Consider the following 22654-nt stretch of genomic DNA (forward strand, 5'->3'; position numbering starts at 1 on the left):
ACATCCAAAAATCTCCTCACATGATTTTCTTTCCGATACTTTTCTATAAAGGTTAAAACTCCAGTCCACAATCAGCAACTGGGACAAATTATAATAGATTATGTGTGTCTGGTTTCCCACCTTCTGTCCTTGACAAAATGTTAAAGACACCACTGCCCTAAGTTTTGTCACCCCATATCCAGTTCAAGCTTCTGTCAGTGCATTTCACAACCACAGGCATATGTCCAGTGAGCAGGAGGGATAGCTAATTTGCTAGCTTAATCTATTCCCAAGCTTTATCCCTGTTCTACTGACATGTTCAGTATATTTTCCTTCCCAATGTGGACAGATGGGCTAGACCCTGTGCTTCCCATGGCTAAAGATTTTCAGCCTCATGAGTCTACAGACCATTGAAATCAAACTCTGGAAAATCCATTGAAATCAAAGGTCCATGTTATATTATCTCAAAACTCAGGCTTGATCAGATCATTGATTTTAAAAAAAATCTAGCCATACTTAACGTAGGTGATGCTGTCCTAGCATAGATTATTATTGGTTTCAGTTTTTGCTGTGTTAGTGACCACTATAGGTAGAAAACTCCACTTATTCAAGCTTTGGGCTTTGTAGGGCTCAGCTGGTAAATTTGCCCTTTTCCTGCTGAGAAGCCATTCAAATAACCTCTAGATGAGTTTTAAGGCTCCGTATATTTGCCCTTAAGTGCCAGGTATTGTGGTGCTGTTATTATTATTATTATTATTATTTAAAAAAGATTGCCCATCCCTCTACTGGCAATCTAGATTGGGACCTTAGAATGATGGGGCATGAAGGTCTTAACCCTTTGCAATCAATTTGGCCCCTCAAGCTTGCAATTAGCACAGTGTGTTTTTTAAAGCTTGCTTTCCCCATGCAAGAAGCCAGCATGGGAAGCCTGGTCTGAATTGGTACCATAAGGAGGCTAAAGGGTTAAAGCCCCCTTACTCCATAATAGGGTCTTAATACTGCTTGGCCACTTGGGCAGGAAGTATGTGTTGTAAAAAAAATAGTCCTCTGTACTTAAACAACACAGATATGAAGCTAATGTATCCTCTAGTTGGGCCACCAGTGAACTTGTGGGTAATATAATAAGCCCTCAACCCCACTGAAGTCTTCCTTGTTTACTCTTAGATATCTTGGACACCAGGGATACTAGCGGCATGTTCAGCAGGCAGGTTTTCCTTGGAATGGAAAAGCTGCTTTGCATTCAGTTTTATCTCTGACAACTTAAATTTTACATAATCTAGTGTAAGAGTATTGATGATGGGTCATATTTCATAATATGATATAATTGATATAATATAATCATATCATTTTATGACATGCACATGCTATACTTCTTTTTTTAAAAAATGATGGGCTGTATCTCTCTACAGGACTCAAAGATTATTATGTTTATGTATACCGCAGGGGTTGCTCAGAACTGTGTCGAATTCCCATGGTGGAGTACAAACTTGACAGTGAAGGCACCCCATGTGAGTATAAAACCCCTTTCAGGAGGAATACTACTTGGCATCGGGTGCCAGCTCCTGCAGGGCAGCCTCTTTCTCGTGCCTCTCCAATCCTAGGAACAGCTGATAGATTGCAGTGCCAGCAGCTTCTCCAGCAGGCGCAAACAGCCATTCCTCGCAGTACTTCATTTGACAGAAAGCTGCCAGATGGTGCAAGGTAATATGTTCTCTCTGTTATTAATTCCTGTATTTTCTTAGTGCTTTATTAGTAAACCTTTCTGGTCTTTGGTATGAAGTGATTTTTTAAAAAGCTGTTTTCTTTTTAAACCTCATTCATATACTACTGTACAAGGTTTTAACAGATTTGAGCTGCAGTGAGCTTAGTGTTTGCCTCCACTAATCCTTGTTGAAACAATGGTCACTGCTAATGATACTTTAAAAGGTAGAAGACATTAAAACTCACACCTTCCTCTCTATAATGGAATATAAAAGCTAGGTGCCAGGCAATTTTGACCACTGTGCTAGTCGACCAATAAAATAAGAACTTCTGAATAAGAGCAACAAGCATTTAAAAAAATGAAATTAGTTGCTTGCAGGTTAATACTTTCATCTCATTCCAAAAGAGTTTTATTATATTTGTAACGTCAATAGAACATGGCTATAAACGTCCAAGAGCAAATTGATATTTGTGGAATGATGTCTTTGTTTAAAAACTGAAATAACTTAAAAGTTAAATGAAAACCCAATTGACGTTTATTCCAATTCAGTAGTAGGCAGCGGGTTTTTCCAGGGAAAGTGGCTGGACAAAAAAAAATCCCCTCTCAGGCCTGTACCTAGAAATCACAGGACAAATGGAAGTGCGGATGAGCCCAAAGACACTATTGCTTGCAAGGATCTATCTATATGTACTTTAAAAAGTGCTGAATTGTGGTCATTATGCGAAAATGTGCAGACTGTAGGAAACATCCAGTATCACACGAGCAGACTTCACCATTCTCTTGCTCCCTCGTTGCAGGCCCCTCCAGAGCAGATTGTAGGGGATGAAGGGATTGTAGGGGATGAAAGGAGGCTGCATATCATTAGATGTCCCTGCATCTAAAAATGGTTTAAATTTCACAAAAACTATTCCAATGTCTTCATATTGTTGTCTGTATTTCTAATTTCATTAGGAATTTATATCAAAAATTGATTGTTGTTGAAGCACCACAGATCTGTGTACATGGTTAATTACTTGAGTCACTATTTCAGAAGTTCACCGAGCAACCAATCATCCTCCAGTGACCCAGGACCAAGTGGGAGTAGTCAGTGGAGACACCAAGTGGGATATGATGGGTATTTCTTTCTTTACATCTGAATCCCTTTTTATGAACAGTAACTGTAGAAGCTAATTTACATGTGGACTATCCAACTGGCTGTTGTAGAATGTTTCATAGGTGGCTTTGTAAAGATAATAATTTAATTACCGTATTTACTTGATTATATTGCTCACCTTTTTTGGCCAAATTACATTGTGAAAATTAAGGTGCACGTTAGATTTGATGGCACATTTACATTCACCAGCAAATACTTTTTTTGGTTTCAAGGTTCTGAAAATTGAGGTGTGCATTAGATTCAATGGCGCATTAGATTCAAGTAAATATGGTATGTGCTGCTGTAGTCAATCTGCCCCATCTCTGAAGGCTTGGTGGCAATCCATACATAGCTGTATGGTGGTCGTATCTAGTGGTGTCTATTTGCTAGTGGAAGTGCATCAACTAGCACAAGAAGAGGGAGCTCTTTTTCACCAGTCCCCTGTAGCAATTGCAGCCCCCTGTGTCATATCTCATACTGTTCAAGAGGGTTTCCCAACCCTCAGGAGAAGCTTTTGGAGCAGCATTTGGCTGTGGGTGGGTGGAGCGGGCTAGGTTGGGTAGACCTGATTAGTGAAAAACTGGTACCCTGCTTTGCTCAAGTGAAAGTGGTTCAGCTTGTAACAAAACCACCCATTTAAAAAAGAAATCAACATAAGATCTAATGTGTTGAGCAGGGGTATCAGCAGCTATATTTGGGCAACTTTGTGTATAAGTCTTAGATAAATAATAACTTAAGCAGAATATATTTAAATTGCTCTAACTACGGTGGAATGTTTTACTCTTCTTTGCTTACCAGTTGCCAATACTGAAAATATATAGTTGTGCCATTTTACAGCAGGGATTTTATAAACTGGATGAGAAGCTTTCCTAGTGAGCAGGGGAAAGCAACAATTTCTTTCTTTGTTAATAGGTGCCAGTCCCCTTTACTTCATGATCACCAGGGTTCTGGTCCACTGGAGAGTGAAGGAGGCAGAGAACATGAAGAATCTTTGGAAGCGACCAGGCATCCCAATGGTAATTATTATTCTTTTTCAGTTTAATTACAGCTTTGCTGGTTTGTTTTCCACTTGTATAATGTTTTGCATTATAAACTATCTTAAACTATCACTGGCATACTGATGGTAACAAATGCAAAACCTTTGGAAATCTTTCCTAGCCATTTTATGTAAATGTTAAACAACATGGTTGAGAATATCAGCCCTATGACACAATTATATCCCAAAGATTATTCCCATTGGCACATTCTGAAATCTGGCCAAGAAGGACATTTTCTCCAAGTCTCATCCCAGCTCAGTGATCTAGAAGGATGCCATGGTTGATAGTATTGGAAGCTAGTGAGAGGTCAAGAACCAGCACTCTCCTTGCCCAGCTTCTGGTATAAATCCTCCACCAGGCCAATCAAGGCTATCTCTGTTTCAAAACCTGATTCCACCCATATGAGATTTGCATATTTGTGTGTAAAACTACAGAGGATTTTTCTTCACGTGAGAGTGTGATTGCTGAAAATACAGATTCACTCATGCTAAATCTCAAGATTTAGCTATAGTTATCAGGTACCATTTTTGTCCTTGTGTGGAACTTACAAGAATTAGTGCTGTGGCATGATCGGGAGCTTTTGCTGCAGCTAAATGTGTATATGGTCCCACAAGGCTGTTTTTTTCTAATACAGTTCTGCTACTTCCTTTCTCTCTTTTTATATTCCTATTTCCCTGTTTCTGTCTTCCTCATATAATTGCAAACATCCTTGCACACACCATTTTCTACCATATTTTCACAGTCTTGTGCACCTGCGCATAGTACTCTCTTGAATAAAGACTAGAATCAGCTGCATATGTATCTCATCACATTTGTTGTTTGCAGAGAGTTTTAAGATATTTTTTTATCCACATACAAGCTAAATTACTTTTCCTCAAAGCTACTGGGATGACTCCTTTTAAAATAATACTGTTTATCTCCCTCTGTTTTTTGATCATCAGAACATTAAGAGGATGTGTGTGTTGATTTTGTATTGTGCTTGCAGTTCCATGTTTGTAGAAATGACACAGCAAAAGGACAAACAGGCCCTTCTTATTCAGAACTCTCATTTAGTAAGCTGTATAGACATAAGTTTAATTATCTTTTAAGATGATGGGCAAGAGTAAACTCTCTGCTCTAGGAAATTTCAAAGAACATCACTGTTTCAACCTGATGCATATAGCATTAAGTTGTGAGCTTCTTTTCATTGTACAATATGTTTTGTGCGTTTAGAAATTAAAACACATAATTATTTATGGCAGAAACCAAGTGGCATGCACCATCAACCAAAGTCTTGAGTTCCTATAAAGACCGCGCTTTACAGAAAGAGAACAGTGGCAAGGATTCACCAAACAAATTTTCTCATGTAAGTCTTTTTTCTTAGGGTTTCCCAAATTAGGAATCTTTCCAAATATGTGGGCACAGTCTCTGTTGCAAAAGTTGGGAGAGCTGTGCAAATAGCTGGTTGCGTTTGAGCCAGCAACTTGATTTAAAGTGTATGTTTTGTCCCTGCTTTCCCGTATAGAAATGGGAAGTACGAATTACAGATGGTAAACTATCCTGCAAGATGAATGAGCTATTGGGGTTAATAAATTTATTTCTGTATCTTGCTATGTCCTACCGTTCTGTTTGGCATTGTTTTGCGACCTATCATTTTAATAGAATAACTGAAAAACTGTAAAATTGAATGGAAAAGAGGCCATCCAGTTGTATCTGCCAGTGTTATAATCTCAGATGTGGAATAAATTGCAAGAGTCTTGAATTTTTTTCTAAAGTGTGTGCACAACTAATAAGCATCACTGATGCAGAAGTAGTTTCAAGTATTCTTTCTGGCAGTGACCTCAAACAATCTCATTATAAAGGGCATGTGCAGGTTTCTAGGGCACTGCATGGATTAAAGCTTCATGTCAGCATCACTCTGGTGTCTGATTAGAACGTAATTTACATTGACTTGCATAGTCCTGAATACATTTCCTATTGTATTCAAGTGACATTCATACATTGCCATTTCTTGTCATATTGTGAGGGATAAGCATCTGTTTTAATTACCAGCAATTGCACTTCTTTTATTTAGGCAAAATTTCACATTTCAAGAATGCATCTAATAAGAATATATTGTTATGCTTGTTCCTGTTAATTTGTGTGGTGGTGGTGATGACCTGATGTTAAGAAACAATTATTTCCAGCTGAATTAAATAATGTGAGAACTGAAGTGTGAGATTTGGAAAATAGAGCCTGTTTGTGCACAAATATCACTTTTGTGGTAAATTAAATGACAAGGGAACTATGCCAAGCCAAATTCTTCGCTTTCCTCTAGTTCATATGCATAAGCAGTCCCTCCCCCGTGTTGCAGCTAGCAAATGTTCATCACCTTTTTGTCAGTGAAACAAAAGAGCAATCATCAAAGCTACTATTTCAGCATATTTGATTCCCACACTCTGTCCGGACAAAACCAGTGCTGGTCACAGCACATCTTCATGACTGGAGGATGATTGTAGGATCGAAACAGCACTGGTTATATAAGCCACCTGAGGGAGCAACATTGGCACAAGGTTATCCTGTGTCTTATCCTATGTTTCTGCATACATACACATTTAGGTGGATATGTGCTGGCTATTTTTTAATATGACACAGGCATTTTAAATCCCTTTTCCTTTCCTCACTTACACCCTTTTAAACATTGACTTTCCTCAATACAAGAGGAACTGATACTGTTGACTTTATCTGCATTTCTTGATTTTGAATCCTGCATATTTTGCTTGTTATGGCAAAGTGGGGAAGAGAAGGTGAGAACAGTTTGGGTTTCACTGTCCCTTGCTTGCCCAGCTTCAGGAGGGGCAAATGCAGAGGCTGATGCCAGTCTTTTTCTTAAAATAGTTCATCTTGTGTTCAATTACTTGCAAACATGTTGAGGTTCTCTTATAACAAAATGGACATTATTATAACATTTATTCTGTACTGAACACAATTCACTCTGCACAGTGAAATCTTCTATACAATGGGCAAATTATTTCTCATCCTGTTTTTACTTTACTTTATTAAATTTGTTCTTTGCTTCCCATAGCCAGAGTCCTGAAGCAGCTTACAAATTATAAAAAAAATTTAAAATACAAATGATAATGGCATATCCATTAAATCATGCAATAAGCAAAACGTGTTAATTCAAAAAGTCACTCAAAAAAATCCTCCACCACCAAGATGCATTTGAGCATGTGTTAATCAAAATACTAATTATTTTATCCATATTACAAGTTTATGCTGTTAGCATTATTCATTATATCTGCTTCATTTTTATTTGGCACTGCCAACAAGTAGTGAGGCAGCTGCTTGCTTCTTTGATTGATGAAACTGTGAATAAGAGGAAGTAAAACTGTATTGTAAAATGTTTCTCTTTAAGATTGGAGACAAAAACTGTTCCAGCCATTCCAGCAGTAATACCCTGTCAAGTAACACATCCAGCAACAGTGATGATAAGCACTTTGGCTCCGAAGACCTAATGGACACTGACTTGCTTGGATTAACATACATTAAAGGGGCTTCTACTGACAGTGGGATTGATACAGCTCCTTGTATGCCTGCTCCAATTTTGGCTCCTTTGCACCTGGCTGGAAGCCGGTCAGGGATACATAGCCGGACTGATCAGTGGGCTGAATCATCTGAAACTCCTGGACCAGATGATGAGACTAAAATGTATGCTGTTCACAGCTATGCTTCTGCCATTTCTAGCAGTCATACAGGTGATGGTAGCATGGGAGACCTCAGTGAAATATCTTCACATTCCAGGTAAGCAATCTCCCCCCCCCCCCCCCAAGATTCCAGCTGCACAATTCTGGAATGGATAGTTCTGAGTAAAGCGTGGATTTACATATATATATTTTGCTATTAACATTACATTTTACATGAGTGATTTTATAAAACCTCATTTTAGCAATGTTACATTTCAGAACAGAGGAGGAAAGACTAAAATGCCACTTTCCTTACGAACTGCCTTCATGTGCTTGAGAGTAAAAGTATAAAAGGAGAAAAATATGCAATATTGTGTAGAGCTGTATATTCCATACAATTGCATAATAGCATGTGACCTGTTTTCTTTGCTGTATGCCAAGTCTCTGCTTGTTCAACAACATAATTTAGATAACATGATTTTATAGGTGGACACTGTTGAGTGGATAGTCTTCCCATGTGGCAGAAGATTGAACTAGATATCTCCCTACCTCTATGTTTCAATTATGAAATCTGTAAATTACATTACACTTTTTAAATCTGCAAAACCCTTTGGATTATCCCAGCATATATAGACTATTGCAATCTTGGGGCGGGGGGGGGGGAGAGATGCACACGAGCCCCTCTATGCATTGAAAGAGAGCTTGGGTGAGTGCATGGCTGTGTGGTCTAGCTCCACCCACTGCCGCCACAGATGTACATAAGTAGACCTTCTGACATCATTTGAATGTGCTGGCATCAGGGGAGTGTGACAGTGTTGGACAAGGCTAGCCTGCATGAAAGTGATAGTAAGTTGGACCAAGCCCTGTAGCCATACTACTCTTTCGGTACATGGAGTGCTTCATGACTTTTGTGTAAAATGTTGACACTGAAAAGAATGTGACACGCAAATGTGTGTACATATTTTACCTTTGTTTTGTGAACAAGTGGGGCTGGTTTAGGATGGTAGTGATTTGCAGGGCAATCCCTAGCAATACTGAGTAAAAGCATATGTCCTTTGAGTGGAACAGAACAAGACTTTCTAAAAAGTGTGTTGGGATTTCCACATTTAGAGTTTTTAAGGCTTTAAGAACTTAACCAGTGGAAATTGTTCCTATTTTTTACTTCTCTGAAATACAAAACATTTGCAAACAAACCAACTCGGCACTTGAAATCCTGTCACTTCAAGTTCTGTACTAAATGTCTTTGTACATCTGGTCTCTGTAGTTTCAGTTTCAACTTAACTAAGCTGTAGAAGATGGCAGTGAAGTAAGAACATAAAAACTTTCAGCTAAATAGAATAAAACCCACAGAAATATAGGAATTCCATGTGTGTGTTCGTCTTTCTTGCTGAAATGTCAGTTTAAACTATGATGTTTGAAAGGCCTCTTACAGCAGTTTTTGGGTATATTTTTGAATAGTTTATCTGATACTGGTGTGTTTTAAGCATTGAGTTAAATTGAAGAAAGGTGGGACATATGTAGTAATGCTTTATAATCTATAACAAAATGTACTTTTAAATTGATTGGGCACAATCTAGCCAAAGAATAACACTGTCAAACACTGTGGTCATTATCTGAGGCCATTCTCTGGATTCCCCACCTCATGAAAGAAATCATATAGCTGATCCAGGAAGTGTGGCGGGGGCTTTTGGTTGTAGCAACCTATGTTATATCCTCCCCAGGGAAGGTCATCTGGTGCCATCCTTGATATCCCTTTGGTATGCCTAGGTATTCCAGCATGTACTGGTCTTAATAGTGGCTTCATCCATTTTGCTGGATTTTATTGTTGCTGTGTTTTTCTCTACATTTTTCTTGTTTTAAGTTATATTTCTAATTCATTTCTTTTTAATGGATACTGCCTTGAGAATTGTACAGCATACATTTTCAAAATAAATTTCCTATCAGCTGTAATGGGAAAATTATGAATTTCTATAAATACATCCAGTGAAGCCAGGATGACTTTAAAGTATTTAATTGATATTGGACAAAGAAAGCAAATAACATTAAATATGACTGGCTTCTGTCCTTTTGAGAAGACTTTTTTTAAAAAATAAATAAATGTATGTGATATATTTTCCTGTCACATATATCCTCATGTAGTTCACTGTGTATTTTGTTTTGTGTGTTTTCCTCTCTTCTAGTGGGTCACATCATTCAGGAAGTCCTTCAACACATGGCCCTAAAAGCAGTGGATCATTAGATACATCCAAAGTGTACATAGTGTCACAAAATTGCAGTCAACAGATCTCTGGCTCCATAGCAAAATGCTACCCTCGACAAGGAGCTATAAGCAAATATGTCATTGGCTGGAAAAAGTCAGAAGGTAGCCCTACACCTGAGGAGTCTGAAGCTTCGGAATGCCAAGAGTAAGGGAGAGTTTGTTTTCTTGGGGAAGAAAAGTCTGTGTGGATTGGAGGAGGAGAGCCTAAATCATGAAAGGAAATGCAGGGTAGATGATGTATAATCCCGGACTAGGAAGAAGCAGGGAAAGGCCAGACAGAGTTAGCTGCTTTCTATCAATATGGCATGAAATCAAAATTCTAAATCACTATGTAGAAGGAAAGTGTACAGTTGAATATTTCAGTTTGTTTTATACATTTTTATGTGCTGTTGATTTCTTATCCAAAACAGCTTTGCAAAATTTCTGGTAATAAGAAAACATGCTCAAATAATATAACTACATAAATGTATAAGGAATGTCATGCTTTATTACTAGTAACCTAATCTGTACTCAACATGAATGTGTGCTTTGTTATTTTTTATTTAATAATAATCTAGGAACAAAAAGGAATTGGGTTGTGTGTTTTCTCCTCCATGTTGGAACCCAACTTTAAAAAACAAAAAGCAAAAAACTTTCTTGGAACTTTTAATGAATGATGTTACTGTGGTTTTACTGTCAGTTTTGATCATCATTTTAGAGAGTTAACAACTTTGCAACATTCCCTCTAAGTGTAAAGAACAAATTGTTTCTACAGAATGTATAGTGATGTTGAGGGCCTATCGTCAAGTCAGCTTCAGGCCTCTAAAAGGAATACAGTTTCTGAAAGTCAGCGAGTCTTATCAAAAGAAGAGTTTCTGAAGTTGATGATGCCAGACAACATCTCTGTGGAGGAAGGCAGAAGAAAGGTTAGCTGCTGTTACTTTTTTGTTTGTCTCTGTGTAACCGTTAGAGGCAGTTATGGTGGTGGGAGCACTGCTTGATATAGAGATAAGTTCTAAAAAGAGCTGTAAATGAGAGAGAGTGTAGAGCTTGTAATACTAATAATAATCATGAAGCCTGGTATGGTTATAGTCAGGAGGTTTGGTATATTTAACCTGAAAGCTCTTCACTTTAAGGCAGGGGTGGCTGCCCTGAGACTCCAAATTTTGTTGGTCTCCAACTCCCATCAGCTCCAGCAACATTTCAAGGCCCATAGGTTATCCACCCCTGCTTTTTAAATTGCTATGTATAGATTCTCATTTGGGATGGAATTTTCTGAAAATACTGGTGTTGGACTTCCACATTTGGACTATGGTTAAATCTGATGGATAAGCTAGGTTGCTGTAACTTGAACATTTTTAACACATTCTTTGAAATGTATTTTAAGTATAGAGGATTGGACTGGCATTTCTGGAGAGGTTTGAGAGTTATCCAGAAAATAAGCTTAGAGCCTATCATGAAATAACTGTCTGTTTGGTTGGTTGTAAGCTGCTTTGGGTTGCCCTGGGAAAGGTAAAGCAACTAACACATTCTTTTAGATATAACTTTAGTGACAGTATATAAACCTGAGGGGGAAGGTGAGGGAAGTCAGCCTGAACCACATGGGAACCATTTCCAATAATCCACTTTCCATATTGTGTAGTTGATCATACTGGTTAAGTAATACATGAAATGGGTTTAAGAGAACTTGGTTGATGTCCTAAAGCAGAGGTGTGGAACCTCCAGCCTGTGAAGCCATTTTACCCAAAACATACCTTTCCACCTATTAGCTTTCGTCACTCGTGACATCGTCTGCTGAACAGGAGGGTGGGGTTGAATCTTGCTCAGTTTGGCTGTATGCTTCCATTCCCAGAATTTCCTAGCTTTGGGATTTCACCTGCCATGATTCTGTTCTCAGGTGTTTGGTTCCACTCACCTGTCAAACAAAGGCAGCAAGGGGTGGACAGAACATAACAATCTGACCCTCGGGGCTAGAAAGCTTCCCCAATCCTGGCATAAAGGAAAGGGGAATCGGTGAAAATTGCCACCTCCTTCCATCAGAGGGACCCTGGAGTGGATCAAGGGACTTTCTGCAAATGAGCAGTAGAAGATAATTAGTTTAATCCAAGTTATATTTTGGAGTCTATATATAGCTAATGACATGGATTAGATATTAGAACAGTCTTTAAATCAAGACTACGCATTAACAGTTTTAGAAGGATTTCAAAGAATTCTTGCAAGTATTACCTTCAGAGAGCTAGAGGTTTCATTTATTACTCTGGAGTTAATACAACATTTCAGTAAGTAATAATTCATTATGATGAATGCTTGTATGTCAGAAGAAAATCTAATAATCCAGTAACTTTGCTAAAATGCCAGATAACCCAAAATGATTGATGTTAGTGTACTATAGTGGGTAAGACTTATCTACAGAATGAACTATTAGAGCAATCATTAGACGCCACCTCACCAATTAAACAGTATATAAATGAATAAATTAATAATAGTGATGATGATAATGATGATGGAACATATTTTCTAATTTATATTTTTGAAAAAACATAGTTTTCATTTTACGGGAACCTATCTCCAAGGAAGACGCTATACCGCACTCTTTCTGATGAGAGCATATGTAGCAATCGGAGAGGATCTTCATATGCTAGCTCGCGGAGCTCAATGCTAGACCAAGCTTTGCCAAATGATATTTTGTTCAGTACTACACCACCATATCACAGCACCTTACCTCCTAGAACAAGCTTAACCACTGGTACTGGACACCTACGACGTAAGTGTGTGTTAAACACTGTCTCATTTGATACTGTGCAATTGAAGGTAGATCTTCTAAACAGAATGTAGGAACCAAATTGAACCATTAGTTCCTCTAGTTCAGTACTGACCAGGAGCAGTTCAGAGTTGTTCACCTGGGATCAGCTCTCCGGTTTTCTTTCCCAGCCCTACCTGAAGATGGTAGAGCTTGAACTTGGGGCATTGTGTATGAACACCAGTCCAATGCCAGTTGACAAAATCCCTCTGGGAAGGGGCCTCAGTTACAAAAGACGGCAAGAGTGGTCAGGTGGTTTCACTCAGACTGTTTTCACATTTTTGCTTGGATCCTTCTTTCTGCTCCTCTGTTCAGTCTGTCATCTTTATTCTTAATTCTGTTATCTGCGAGGTAATTACAATGTATTGTGCTTTTTGCTAATCAAATCATCTAATAGGGGAGCGTGGAATACGGCTTGAAAAAGATACTATGAATCTTAATCATGTCTAACAGTAACTGAGATTCCTCTCAAAAACAGGATTAAAATCCCAGGTTTGAATCTAGTTTGCAACCAAAGTTTAAGACGCTAATTAGCCTTAAGAAATAAATTATTCTGGTTCAGACATAACCCATAACCGTGGTTAGTTCAATCAAGGGTAGGGGAAGGAGCACACGCGGCACCTGGTCCAGGCTGAGATCACTGCCATCAGCACCAGGGAAGTTTATCTCCACAGGGAGGACAGCAGTAAAACAAAAATCTACATCTCCCAACACCAGAAGGGCAAGTCTTCCATTCAGAAGACCTTGCAGCACCCAGAGTGGGGCAACAAACTTTGGCTCTCTCACATCTCCTGGAAGTGGTGCAGGTTCTCACACAAAAACCAAGGAACTTGAGCAGCAAGTAATGCCCACCCAAATAATGCCCACCCAATCTTTTACCATTGTTAGAGATCAGGACCAGTAAGCAGATGAGTTTGTGAAAAAATACAGCTTGGGTCAGAGGTGCCAACTTAAATAAAATATTGAGGGGGGGGGCAAGTAGGCCCTGCCCCACATAATTGAAAACAAGACATACACGCTGTTTTAATGGCAATGCCCATCAACTTTGGGGGCCCTTGGCTCCCTCAAATATTTTATTGGAGCTGAGGAGACCTCGGCCCCTAGGAGTTGGCTCCTATGGTTAGGGTCGGTTCTTCAAAGCTGGGATTGCTATTGAAAGCCTTCCTTTTTTCAAGAAGCCTTTTAAGAGTGGCAATTTTTGTCCCAGTCGGTATCTGTGTTGGATTTGAAATTGTTTTTGTATGTTTTAATTGATCACTTTAAAATATAGAATGAGAAGTGATTCATAAATGAAAAACATTTATTTTAGAGTGGTAACCATTAGCTAAATACTCTTTGTAGCATATCGATGGCCTGATACTGTGTGTACATATTTTCTGGTTTTGGACCAGTCATAGCCCTGCTTTCAGGTCAGACACTCCCAAAGTAGTTCACATTGTATTAAAAGCATAACATTTATGATGACCTAATTAAAAACTATAAAATACTATGGCATATACACAGTCCAAAAAAAACACATTTTAAATATTGTAATTATTCATTTTCTGACCTGTTGAAACATTGTCCTGAAGATAGCTTCTGCTTCTGCTTCTTAATTTAGATGAGTTTTGGTTCTCAGACGGGTCTTTATCTGACAAATCAAGATTCAATGATCCTGGCTTGATGCCCCTTCCAGATACAGCAACAGGATTAGACTGGTCTCACCTTGTAGATGCTGCACAAGCATTTGAAGGTACCGTAAGAATTTCTGCAACCGCTGCACGTGTAGTTGGTAGAAATTAAAGTCCAATGCTTGTTGTAACATGATTCATTACTCCTAGTTATTGGCAGTCCTGCACATGCACCCTTGACTTACCTGTTTTTTGCCATTCAGTGATCAGTCACTTCCAGTTGATAGGTGAGCCCCAAGAACTTAGTTGGTGGACCATCCGGTCATTTTGCACAATAGGTTAAGACCAAAGGTGGCATAAGGAGAGCCAGAAAGAGAATAGCATAGGCTGACATTCTGAATTACTGAGTTCTTAGGGCAGTTTTTTTTCTACACATAGCCACTAGTTCATATTATAAATATCTTAAGAATCAGACAAAGTCCTGGCTAAAGAGGAACATTTTCGCCTGGCGCCTAAGTGTGTAAAATGAAGGCACCTGCCAAACCTCCCTGGGGAGAGCATTCCACAAGCAGGGAGCCACTGCAAAAAGGCTAATAATAATAATAATAATAATAATATAATTTATTATTTACACACCGCCCATCTAGCTGGGTTTCCCCAGCCACTCTGGGTGGCCTCCAACCGAATATTAAAAACAATACGGCGTCAGACATTAAAAACTTCCCTAAGTTGTCTTTTAAAAGTAAAATAGTTGTTTATCTCATCTCATGTTGCTACCCTCCAAACCTCTTGTGGAGAAAGCACACAAGAAGGGCCTCAGAGGATGATTTCAGGGTGTGAGTATGAACATATGGAGAGAGGTGGGCCTTGAGATATTTTGGTCCTGAGCCATTTAAGACACTATAAGTCAAAACCAGCACTTTGAATTGGGCCCAGCAACTAATTGGTATCAAGTGCAGTCAGAGCAGGATTGGTGTAATATACTCAAACAGTCTTGCCCCAGTGAGCAACCTGGCCCCTGAATTCTGCACTAGCTGAATTTATCAACCTGCCTACAGAGGCAGGCCTACATAATGCAATAATCTAACCTAGAGGTTACCAAAGCATCGATGACATAAGTTATGCTGTCCCTATCAGTGCTTTTTTCCTAGAAAAATAGGTGCCAGTACTCAACATGAAGTTGTTACAGTAAGTGCCACACTTTATAACAACAACAAAAGAGGTTCCTGTGCTGCATACCCTTGAGTACCCCTGAAAAAAAGCACTGCTCCCTGTCCAAATAAGGGTGCAGCTGGGCCACCACCCAAAGGTGATGGAAGGCACTCTTTGGCACTGAGGCCAGCTGAACTTGAAGTAACAGCAAAGGATCCAGGAGCTATGTATCCAGTCACTCAGAGGGAGTGTAGGCCCATCAAGGTTATTTACACAAATACTTTTTTGCCCCAGTGTTGCTTCCTTCAACCCCTGCCACCTCCAGAATCTTTTCAGAAGTTTGGTAGACCCTCCCAAATGTTGTAGACTGTAGTATGGGAAGCTGCAATTGGGTGTTGGGGAATTGCCAAACTTGGTGGAGGTTATTTGAACAAGTGGAGCTCAGCTCATGCAAGAGGACTTCCTTTTCTCCCTCCCCCCCGCCCCAATCTTCCATTTTATCCTCATAACAACTATGCTAAATAGATTAGAGTGAAAGACAGTGATTGGCCCAAAGGTACTCCCTCACCCTGAGTGAGGTTCAAAGCTGAGTAGAGATTTGAGTCTGGATTTCTCCAGCCTTATTTTATTCATATTCAAAATGTTGGCTATAAAAGGCTTTTCTGATTCCTTCAGACAACTGTAGTAGTTATTGCCGCTGCTGTTTTTCATGGATGCAATACCATAAATAAACCTATGCAATTTAGCCCATAATGGAAATTAAAAAAAACTCTACTGTGTTTCATAGTGTGTGTGTTTGGAAATCCGCTTGAGCTTCAACGTAGCTAAGACTGCAATCTTATGCATAGTTACAAGTGAGTAAATACCACTGAACAGTCAGTAAACATGCAAAGGATTGCTCTGATAGTATGTTTAGAATTGTAGTGTAAACATTGGAAACAATTATGAATGAATAGCTTTAGTAAAAAGAACCTGAGGAGAGAAAATAGATGTATCTTTTTTAAAGAATAAGAATAATAAGGTTGATTGTTAAAGGATGTATACTATTGAAAGCCAGCTTCTAAGTCATCATGCATATGGAACAGATGCTTTTTCTTTGTTTGAACTTTTTAACACTTCCATCTTCAAAGGACCTCAAGGCAGTATACAAAGGTTTTCTCCCAATTTTCTCTCTACAAGGAACCCGGGGGGAGGGGGGAGAGTTAGGCTGTCAGAGACTGTGGCTAGCCCAATGTTCCTCAAGAAGTGTTGTGACTGATCAGGGATTGGAACCCATATTTTCAAAGGTTCACACTATTCACTACATCACAATAGCTCTGGTTTATGGTTGCCACCTCAACATCAGAAGACCTGTTATCCTAGCAAAGCATTAAAACTGTGCCAGAATACATGTTTAAGAACAGGATGTTACATTGTTAGAGCACTGCATTAATAAAAACATAAAATCAAAGTTAGGACTAAACTTTACAGAGCATGTTAACCGAAACAGTTTGACAAAGACATTGGATCTACTATAGGTGTACTTCAGTTAACTTGAAGCTAACCTCTGTTATAATGATTGACATAAATGTGATCTAACAGCTGGTTTCTGAACTTTTATTTTGTAGACCTTCAAATGTCTTCGCATAAATTTTCATTCTTTGCTTCTTCCAGTTTGTAACAGTGATCAGCACATCTCTGCTTGCATAGCTGACTACTGTTTTCAGCAGTTATATTTCTTTGCAGAATCAGTATTCCTGTTCTAGGTATAACAAAGGTATCTGTTAATACCATACTTTTTTTAAAAAATGGTTGGCATAATTCAGATCTGTATTTATATGCTGAAGGACAGAATAGAGGCCTCTACGCACAAACAGGATCCAAGGGCCTGGTGTACATGTTAATCAGAAGGATCATTGTTCATGTCTAATGTTGTTCATTCAGTTCCCTTCTGGATTTCAGATTCCTGATATGTTATGCGTTCCCATGATTTCATTCTCTTTGAGAGAGACAGAATGAACATCTTAGATCTGTATTGCCTTTGTCAGAGATGGAATCCATCTGCAATAGCTCTTTCTTCTTGGATAAGCTATTACATTTAAAAAGCCATAACATCAGTAATTGTATTCTGTCTTCAACAGCAGCCAGTATTCAATTCTTCAGAGGAAATTTGCAAGATTGCAAGTCAAAAATTATTATGTTCCTTGTTCTTCTCTGTGTCTGACATTTTTAGGCCTTGAGACACTCTGAGAAAGATGTTTGTATTTTGGCCATATTAAGAACATATGAAGAGCCCCGTTGACTGCCCTGTCTAACATTTTTTAATCAATCTTTCCAAAACTTAATATCTCCAGAATTTAATATCACCCTTTGCTCATTTCTTCTCTAATCTTTACTTTTGCTACTTCTGGTTGTGCCAGTGACAGTCTGCAGATGTATGATCTGTTTGTATTTTTATACTTTTCCCCTTTGTAGATCAAACAAAAGTGTTAAAGGTTGGCTGCTAGCACTTTCAACAGTCCTAGACACTGGACATTTACTATTCAAAAGTCTCTAGAGGAAAAAGAAAGCATATACTAGGAATATACAGTATTTTACATGCAGCCTGGTAAAATTACATTTACAGTCAAGCATATCTGAAGGTTGCCATGCATCATGCTATCTTGCCAAGAAAGCGAAAGAAAAAGACTGTGTAGCATTCAAATTTTACATATGTTTATGAACTGCTGTGTCTCCTCTATCATTTCCCATCATCTGCTAGGGAACATTTTTAGGAAAAGATTCAAATATTTACTTTTATTTCATAATTAAAAGATTGACATGAAAAGGGAAAGTAATAACTAGGCCTCAAGCTGCAATTTTATTTTTGTCCCATAATGCTTACAGGGCATAATAACGAATATGGATAGTTTGTCTTTTGGAAAGAGGAAATCCTGATAGCTATTATGCTGCCATTATTACTGAAAAGTAAAATCGTTTTTTTGACTTAGCACATGTAGCAGTGGGGTGAGTTGATGAGGGAAACTACTGTTTTGAGAAAATCAGCAAAGATCCCACAGTAAGAGTTGATGTTAAGTAATATTCCATAACTGTTGTGTCTCATAAGGATTGCAACTATATTATTCCAAAGTTAGCTCGGTGGACTTTGTTGTTCATAGGAGCATTCTAAATCTTATTTCAGATTTTGACTCTGACGAAGAACTTGGGCCAGTCTGTCATCACACTCCGTTTCTAGGTGATGGTCTGGGGTTGGCTGCTGAATCTTATATAAAAAAACCCCCTATCTTTATGCTTTTATATGTTTGCACGGTTGCATGATTATATGCAAGCATTGGGCCCTTGTGAGATGTGAGGGGAAGGCATGTTATGGTCAGGACCAGCAGAAGTCTGTGGACCAGAGAAATCTGAGTACAGTATATATATAAATGAATGATCTCTGTTGTTGCAGCATAAACGGTTTGCATGGGGGGAAAACCTCAAAGCGTGATTTACTCACGTTCTATACCAGTTTGTGTGTGGCATACTCATTTTCTTTTAGAACTGGGTATATTTTTGTATGCCACACTGCATGTCCTTCAGTAAAGAAACTTGATTCCCAAACAAGGCAAGCATGTATTCTGCAAGTCCTAGGGTAAAGATTTTATTCCAGAATCCTAAAAGGAAGCAGCTAACATTATATGTGGAAGATTGGTAAATGTATGGCGATGGTCATAATGGTAGCATTTGCATATTATTCTGTTCAGGTAGAATAACTGTGCCTTGCTATACTGCATTCCATAACTTTTTATGGAATTATGTATCTTCCTCTGTCCTATTAAGTGCCTGCATTTGCTATTAGTTTGCTTGAAATTGGTCTTGGTCTCAGATTTTTTGTACATTTCTGTCAAAATAATTTAGTGAAAACAAATCTGTCTTGTTTTGTTGATAAATGCAAAGCTGAGGCTATAGTGGTCTTGCTATCAGATGCTTTATGTTGGAAATTCAGGGGGTATGTGGGCGGAAATTCCCTGTAATATATATACTTGTTTCTTGGCTGTAGCTGAATTGGATAAAAAAACACCGGTTGTTTAATCTGAGAGTATTTTTATACAATCATTTCATTTTAGATGTTTATTTATTTATTTCCCTTCCAGATCAAAGGGTTGCATCTTTTTGCACCTTGAATGACATGCAGCATGTGCAAAGCTTGGAGAGTAATCAAGCCTTGGGCGCAGGTCCAACAAATGGAAAGGACTTCATTGACACTACTGGGTATGTAAACCTTGCCTCTTTTCTCTGAGGGGAAACATGATTGAACAAATTCCTGAAAACATTCCTCCTGGAATGAATAGAGAGGCAGAGTGATAGATAGGGTTATAAACAGGGGGTGGGGGTATTTGGCTTGGAACATCTTCAAGGACTTGGATAGAGGATTGTCTTACCTCAGTACTTGAGATAGATATTGTGCTTCAGCTCAGAGGTTGAGTCTCACCTCACTTCAGATTCTGAAGTCGTAGGCTCCCCATCAGCTAAAATGAAAAAACCAAAAGAGGTGGGGAAAATACTTGAGGAAGGCTGAGGAGGAGTTGCTAGCCTAGAAAGCAGAAAGGAGAGAGAAGGAAAAATGTAGCTAAAAGGCCTGTTCTCTGCCTGCCAGGCAAAAGTGAGAAGTCTTTAACCTCAGCGCACATCTCACAGGAAAAGGGGGGGAAGAATCCCTTTTGCAGGTTGAGCCTTCCCTAAGAGGTTCTTTCCCCACTCCTCCTGGGAGGTGCGACTTCACGTAGCAATGCAATAAAAAAAATCAGGTCTTCTTGCTTTTGTGGCACACAACTTTTCATAGGGAACAGGCACCTGCTATGAAAGCAAGCAGACCTGTTTTCCCTCCCCTGCTGCTTTCTTTAGCTGTCTGTGCCTATTCCCAAGAGAGAAACTGAGCAGGATTTAACTTCTGCCTGTCAGCTGTTAAGCAGAGGTAGAATTCTGCTGCTTTGGCTGCAGTCACCTGTTTCCTGCTGGGGACAAGCACCTGCAACATTGCAGAATTGAGTCCTAGCTATCAGTTGATGTCATAAATGACACCAGCTGCTTGACAGGTTGGCATGGTTTGGGAGAAATCGCTTTGTGGGCTGGAGTTCCCCATCCTTGCACTAACATCTCCTGGTAAGGAGCACAGGACTGAGAGAACAGACGTGTGTGTGTGTGTGTGTGTGTGTGTGTGTGTGTGTAGATAGATAGATATATTGTATGACTTCCCCAGCCCTTGTGTTTCTTGAATCCTTACCAGTTGGACTGGGAGCTGTGGTTGTTGGCAGGATAGTTGGGAAGTGTTTGGCTGGATAGTTGTTTTCTGCTACTGTGTTTATTGCTACTAAGAGTTGTGTGGGAGGGCCTGGCTAGTCTAAGGATTTTATAAAATAGCTGTTGCTGTCACTTTGGGGTTGGTGAAAAGGAGCCACCCTGTTTGATTTTTGGTGCGTGTGTTTCAGTCTCTGCAAAAATTAATGGTATGGTGGTGCTGAGTTATTATTATTTGTATTGCCTTTTTGCCTATACTTGTATGTTAGTGATCCCAGGACTGGCCAGGGTGTGAGACTCACCCAGTCCTGTGTGTTTGGTACCCATGAGTGAGAGGCGGGGGGAATTTGATTGTTTCCCAGGTAAGAACAGTGTGGTTGCTTAAGCAAATTAATTAGCATCTGTCTAATTATTATTGCTGGTGTTAAGATTCTTGTGATAGCCTAGGGTGGTTGTGTATTGTGGCAGGAGGTGCTTGAAGATGTGTGTGGGAAGGAAATAGGATGAAGAGGGTTGGGGGAGATTGGGAGGAGTAGAAGGCATGGCTCGAGAGGCGTCGGTTCAAGGGGGTTCACATATGATTGCTTAATGTCTTCCACTTGGCTCCACTCCAATAGCCTAGTGTTGTTGTTATTAAACTCCATGTATATATAAATTTAATTTAATAATAATAATAATACAACTTTTGCTGTCTCTATATAAAAAAAAACCCAGTTGTGTAGTTTGGAGGTGCTCCTGGATCTAACTTTGTCACTTGAGGTTCAGGTACCTTTAGTGGATAGGAGTTCCTTTTACCACATTTGGCTAGTGCACCAGCTGCAGCCATTTTGGACAGAGATAGCCTGGATACAAAGATTCATTCATTGGTAACCTCAAGTGTTTCAATGGTTGCAATGCACTCTGCACCAGGCTGCCCTTGTGTCTGGTTCAGAAGCTCCAGCTAATTCAAATTTCTGTGGCTAAACTGTTGGTAGGTACAGTCTACTACCAGCACATAACTTCAGTTCTGAAAAGTTTGCACTGGCTGCCCACATATTACCACTCCAGGTTCAAGTTTCTTGTATTAATTTACAAGGCCCTCAACAACCTGGGTCTAGAATATATTAAGGACCGTCTGATCTCCTATATCCCAGTCCAATTGGTGATCTTTGGGGGAGTCCCTGTTTGCTCATAGCTACTAGAAGCCATGTGTTCAGTGTAGTGGGCCCAAACCTCTGGAAATCTCTTCCACCTAAGATTAGACAGGGACCTTCATTTGCTGAACTTCAGGTGCATGCCTAAGACTTCCTTGTTCCAGCATGCATTTTGAGGTAGTGCTCAGTTTTATGATACATTTTTATTATCCCATTTTTTGTAGATTGCTTTTATGTACACCTCATAAGAAATGCTTTAATAAATAAAATTAAAACAGGCATTAAAAACCCCTCATAAAAATATAGACACAACCCTCCAATTCCAGTGCACTTGAGGAGGAGACGATTGTAATTTTTGGCCTGTTACCTGCTTCTATAATAGAATGTATTTTGTATGAATAATTTGTACAGATCCATGTAGGAACAGAGGGAGGATGTATCTTGTGGGTTGTAATGGGAGAGTCTAAAACTGGCAGGGATCATCGGGTAGGGCAGGGATGGGGAACATGACTTTAGATTCTGTCAGTGCCAGTGAGCATGGCTAATGGTTAGGGATGATGGGAGTTCCAACCCAAAAGTTTTGAAGGACCACACATTACCCCATCACTTGACACAAAGATTAAGGTTTGTGAGGGACTTCTTTACATTTCTGAAGTTTCAGATTTCTGGTAGGGGAAGAGGGAAGTTAATGGGAGCAATGGTGGAGAGGTTCACTGCCCAGTTGTATTCAACCTTAGTGCAGCTTAGGCATTTTAATAGTAAATGACAAGACAAACAATGTAACCCCACAATCCAGTTGCCCTAGAGGGATAAAAATCCAAAGGGAGTTTGCATGCAATGGTAATTTGGCTCATTATATCACTGTTCAGTGATCCTCCCTGCCTCATGAGTTGCCACAACAACTGTATTTTTCTGACTGCTGCATTGAGATTATAAGAAAGATTGCCAAAGAATTGCTGCAATAGAATTC

At 39.2% G+C, this 22654-nt stretch overlaps 1 protein-coding gene across 6 annotated transcripts in view; it reads left to right on the top strand.

Moving 5' to 3' along the window:
• SIPA1L2 (signal induced proliferation associated 1 like 2) overlaps positions 1-22654 on the top strand; it is an 82860-nt gene that overhangs the window by 52436 nt on the left and 7770 nt on the right. For 4 of the 6 annotated variants that reach the window (XM_079971795.1, XM_079971799.1, XM_079971796.1 and 1 more), the window contains 11 exons: positions 1423-1680; positions 2712-2795; positions 3726-3829; positions 5092-5195; positions 7227-7612; positions 9675-9899; positions 10509-10659; positions 12278-12497; positions 14134-14265; positions 18456-18509; positions 19408-19525. In XM_079971795.1, the coding sequence (XP_079827921.1) occupies positions 1423-1680; positions 2712-2795; positions 3726-3829; positions 5092-5195; positions 7227-7612; positions 9675-9899; positions 10509-10659; positions 12278-12497; positions 14134-14265; positions 18456-18509; positions 19408-19525 (1836 nt within the window). The remainder of the gene's footprint in view (positions 1-1422; positions 1681-2711; positions 2796-3725; positions 3830-5091; positions 5196-7226; positions 7613-9674; positions 9900-10508; positions 10660-12277; positions 12498-14133; positions 14266-18455; positions 18510-19407; positions 19526-22654) is intronic. The other 2 variants (XM_079971798.1, XM_079971800.1) reach the window with 1 other exon arrangement.

This window comes from Podarcis cretensis, assembly GCF_951804945.1.
Source record: "Podarcis cretensis genome assembly, chromosome: 3".
Classification (NCBI taxonomy): domain Eukaryota; kingdom Metazoa; phylum Chordata; class Lepidosauria; order Squamata; family Lacertidae; genus Podarcis; species Podarcis cretensis.